The 2,456-nt window shown below is 34.5% G+C and overlaps 1 protein-coding gene across 1 annotated transcript; it reads left to right on the top strand.

Moving 5' to 3' along the window:
• On the top strand, positions 120-2,375 carry LOC107609604 (mitochondrial fission 1 protein A). The gene is made up of 6 exons (XM_016311614.2): positions 120-210; positions 301-453; positions 827-962; positions 1,087-1,208; positions 1,831-1,894; positions 2,024-2,375. Exons 2-6 carry the CDS (start codon positions 352-354, stop codon positions 2,107-2,109), a joined length of 510 nt encoding a protein of 169 aa, XP_016167100.1. The 5' UTR covers positions 120-210; positions 301-351; the 3' UTR covers positions 2,110-2,375.

The raw sequence follows: 2,456 nt of genomic DNA on the forward strand, positions 1-2,456 counted from the left end.
TAAACATTAAACATAAATATAACAAAAATAAGAATAACTATAATAATTCATTATTATATAAAATTACATGAGATTTTTTAATTCTTAAAAGCAAAAATTAGTTTGACAAGTATCCACGGTTAAAAAAAATAATCTTAATTTCTTAAAACTAAAAAATACGATCACAAAACTTCTTAAGACAGCTTCCAATTGGTATGTACAAAATTTGACGTAAGAAGAAAGTCTTCTCTTCTCTTTTCTTTAAACCCTTTTTTAATTATTTTATTATCAGCGAAGATTTTTTGTCGGTCATTTCTGCAGCGATTCGTGAAACTCAGCTCAACTCGGTGGAAACTCGGTGGTTGTTGTTGAATGGCGAAGCTTGAAGCGAAGCTCGGAATGATAGTTGACTCCGTTGGTAACTTCTTCTCCGGCAAAGACCAGCTTCCCTGGTGTGACCCTGACATCGTCGCTGTAAGCCTTTTGTTTTTCTCGATTCCATTTTCTTCATTCAGAATTGATATCAACTTGTGATTTCTTGTTATCTATTGGTCGTGATTTCAGTCTTGATGTTTAGGTCAAAATCAAGTAAGCGCTTGCAATAGGTTTAGGGTTTAGGGTTTAGATATAAATCAATCACATATCTTTTGTTACCTTAGTTAAGGAGGAGGAATTGCAGCTTCTATGAAACAATTCCCTGTTGTGATGGATCATTGTGTAATCAGTTAAAGCTATAGCTTGGAGCATGATATGTTTCGTTCACAAAAGAAATTGTTGATAACAATTGAAACCTCCTTGTCTTTTTATTGTTCCTTTGCTGCTTTTTATAACTCGAGTTTTTGTGCAGGGGTGTGAGAGAGAGGTTGCTGAGGCTGGGAAGCAATCTGATGAGTTCTTGCAGGAGTGTCTCTTGCGATTATCGTGGGCTCTTGTTCACTCCAAACGATCACAGGATGTACAACGTGGGATAGCAATGCTTGAAGGTGGCTCCGAATTTCCTTACCTTTTGAGTTTTAAACATAAGAGTGTATATTCTGCTTAGTATTGCTGTTGAGTTCTGTTTTTTCATGCAATTTTGATTATCTCAACATGACACATGAATGCCAGGATCTTTGCCTAATACATCCGATCCACTACAGCAAAGGGAGAAGCTGTATCTTCTGGCTGTTGGATATTATCGAAGTGGTGACTATTCAAGGAGTAGGGATCTTGTGGAGAGGTGCCTAATGGTATGCTCTATAAGCAAATAATAAAATCTTTAATCCGTCCTTTTTTTCATGGTTAGATCAACCCCTTTACTTATATAGCATGCTGATTTTAGTGTTATTTTAGTTAGAAAAAATCACCTCCTGGCAAGTTCTGCCATTGATTTAAAAATAGTCCCAATAATCAGCAGAATAAGCTGAGGTGTTTCATTATTTATGAATGAATGTTTTAGCAGAGGTCCTGATTTTATTTTGTGATTATCTTCCAATATAAATTTCAATGTATACCTGCCATTTGTATCCTGTGTTACTACATATACATGAGACATCATATCTTGAAAAAGAATCTGTATCTGTATATTTCACTGTAATAATTTCCTAGTAGAAAGAAGTACAATATGATCTGAGTAGTTAAGCTTTACTGTTCTCTGGTGAGTATTGTGAATTTGTGATGTTGAGAATTTCCTTGTCATTATATCTAATTAAGATTAAACCACCTTGAACACACTCAGACGCACATCAGATTTTAAGTTAGAACTCTGAAAGAGGGGGAATTGATCACTAGAGTCATGCATCTTTCTATGCTTCTTTTCCTTTACATATACTTGAGTCTTCGGTGCATATCATTACATGCTTTCTTCCGCAGATTGCACCAGATTGGAGGCAGGCAGTGACACTCAAGAAGGCAATTGAGGATCGGATTACAAAAGGTTCCAATAAATTATTTTGATAATTTCACTAAACTACTGCCTTTGTTTTCATTTTGAGAAAGAGAAAATGGGGTTTGATATTCACTCTAATATATAACACTGATACGGTTACTTTTTCACTCATTGCAGATGGTGTTATTGGCCTAGGCATTGCTGCAACTGCTGTAGGATTGATAGCAGGTGGGATTGCAGCAGCAGTGTCTCGCAAGAAGTGATAGAATCCTTGATATTTTGCTAATATATGCAGAGGCAGCAAACTTTATATATGTGAATTTGCTGGATACTACTTTTTTCCCTAAGAACCATTGTGTCAAAAATATACGTTGTTTAGACCCTACATTGAGAGATATTGCGTGTGAATGAATCTGTAGTTTCTATCTGATGTTATCTCTTTGTAAATCATATTCCTTTTGATTGAAAAAAGAAAGGGTTGCATATTGCCATGTTCACATAATGGATTCTACAATAGAGTTTATAAATATATGCATATGCATGATGATTAGATTTTTGTATTCATAGAGTTTTTTTTTAAATAAAAACAAAAAAATAATATATTTTTATT

The sequence above is a fragment of the Arachis ipaensis genome, chromosome B07 (genome assembly GCF_000816755.2).
Source record: "Arachis ipaensis cultivar K30076 chromosome B07, Araip1.1, whole genome shotgun sequence".
Lineage (NCBI taxonomy): Eukaryota > Viridiplantae > Streptophyta > Magnoliopsida > Fabales > Fabaceae > Arachis > Arachis ipaensis.

Excerpts from the sequence above, each read along its gene's own strand:
- LOC107609604 (XM_016311614.2), top strand. The coding sequence starts at position 352 with ATGGCGAAGCTTGAAGCGAAGCTCGGAATGATAGTTGACTCCGTTGGT. Across the intron at positions 454-826 it reads GTGACCCTGACATCGTCGCT|GGGTGTGAGAGAGAGGTTGC; the intron begins GTAAGCCTTTTG and ends GTTTTTGTGCAG. Across the intron at positions 1,895-2,023 it reads TGAGGATCGGATTACAAAAG|ATGGTGTTATTGGCCTAGGC; the intron begins GTTCCAATAAAT and ends CACTCATTGCAG.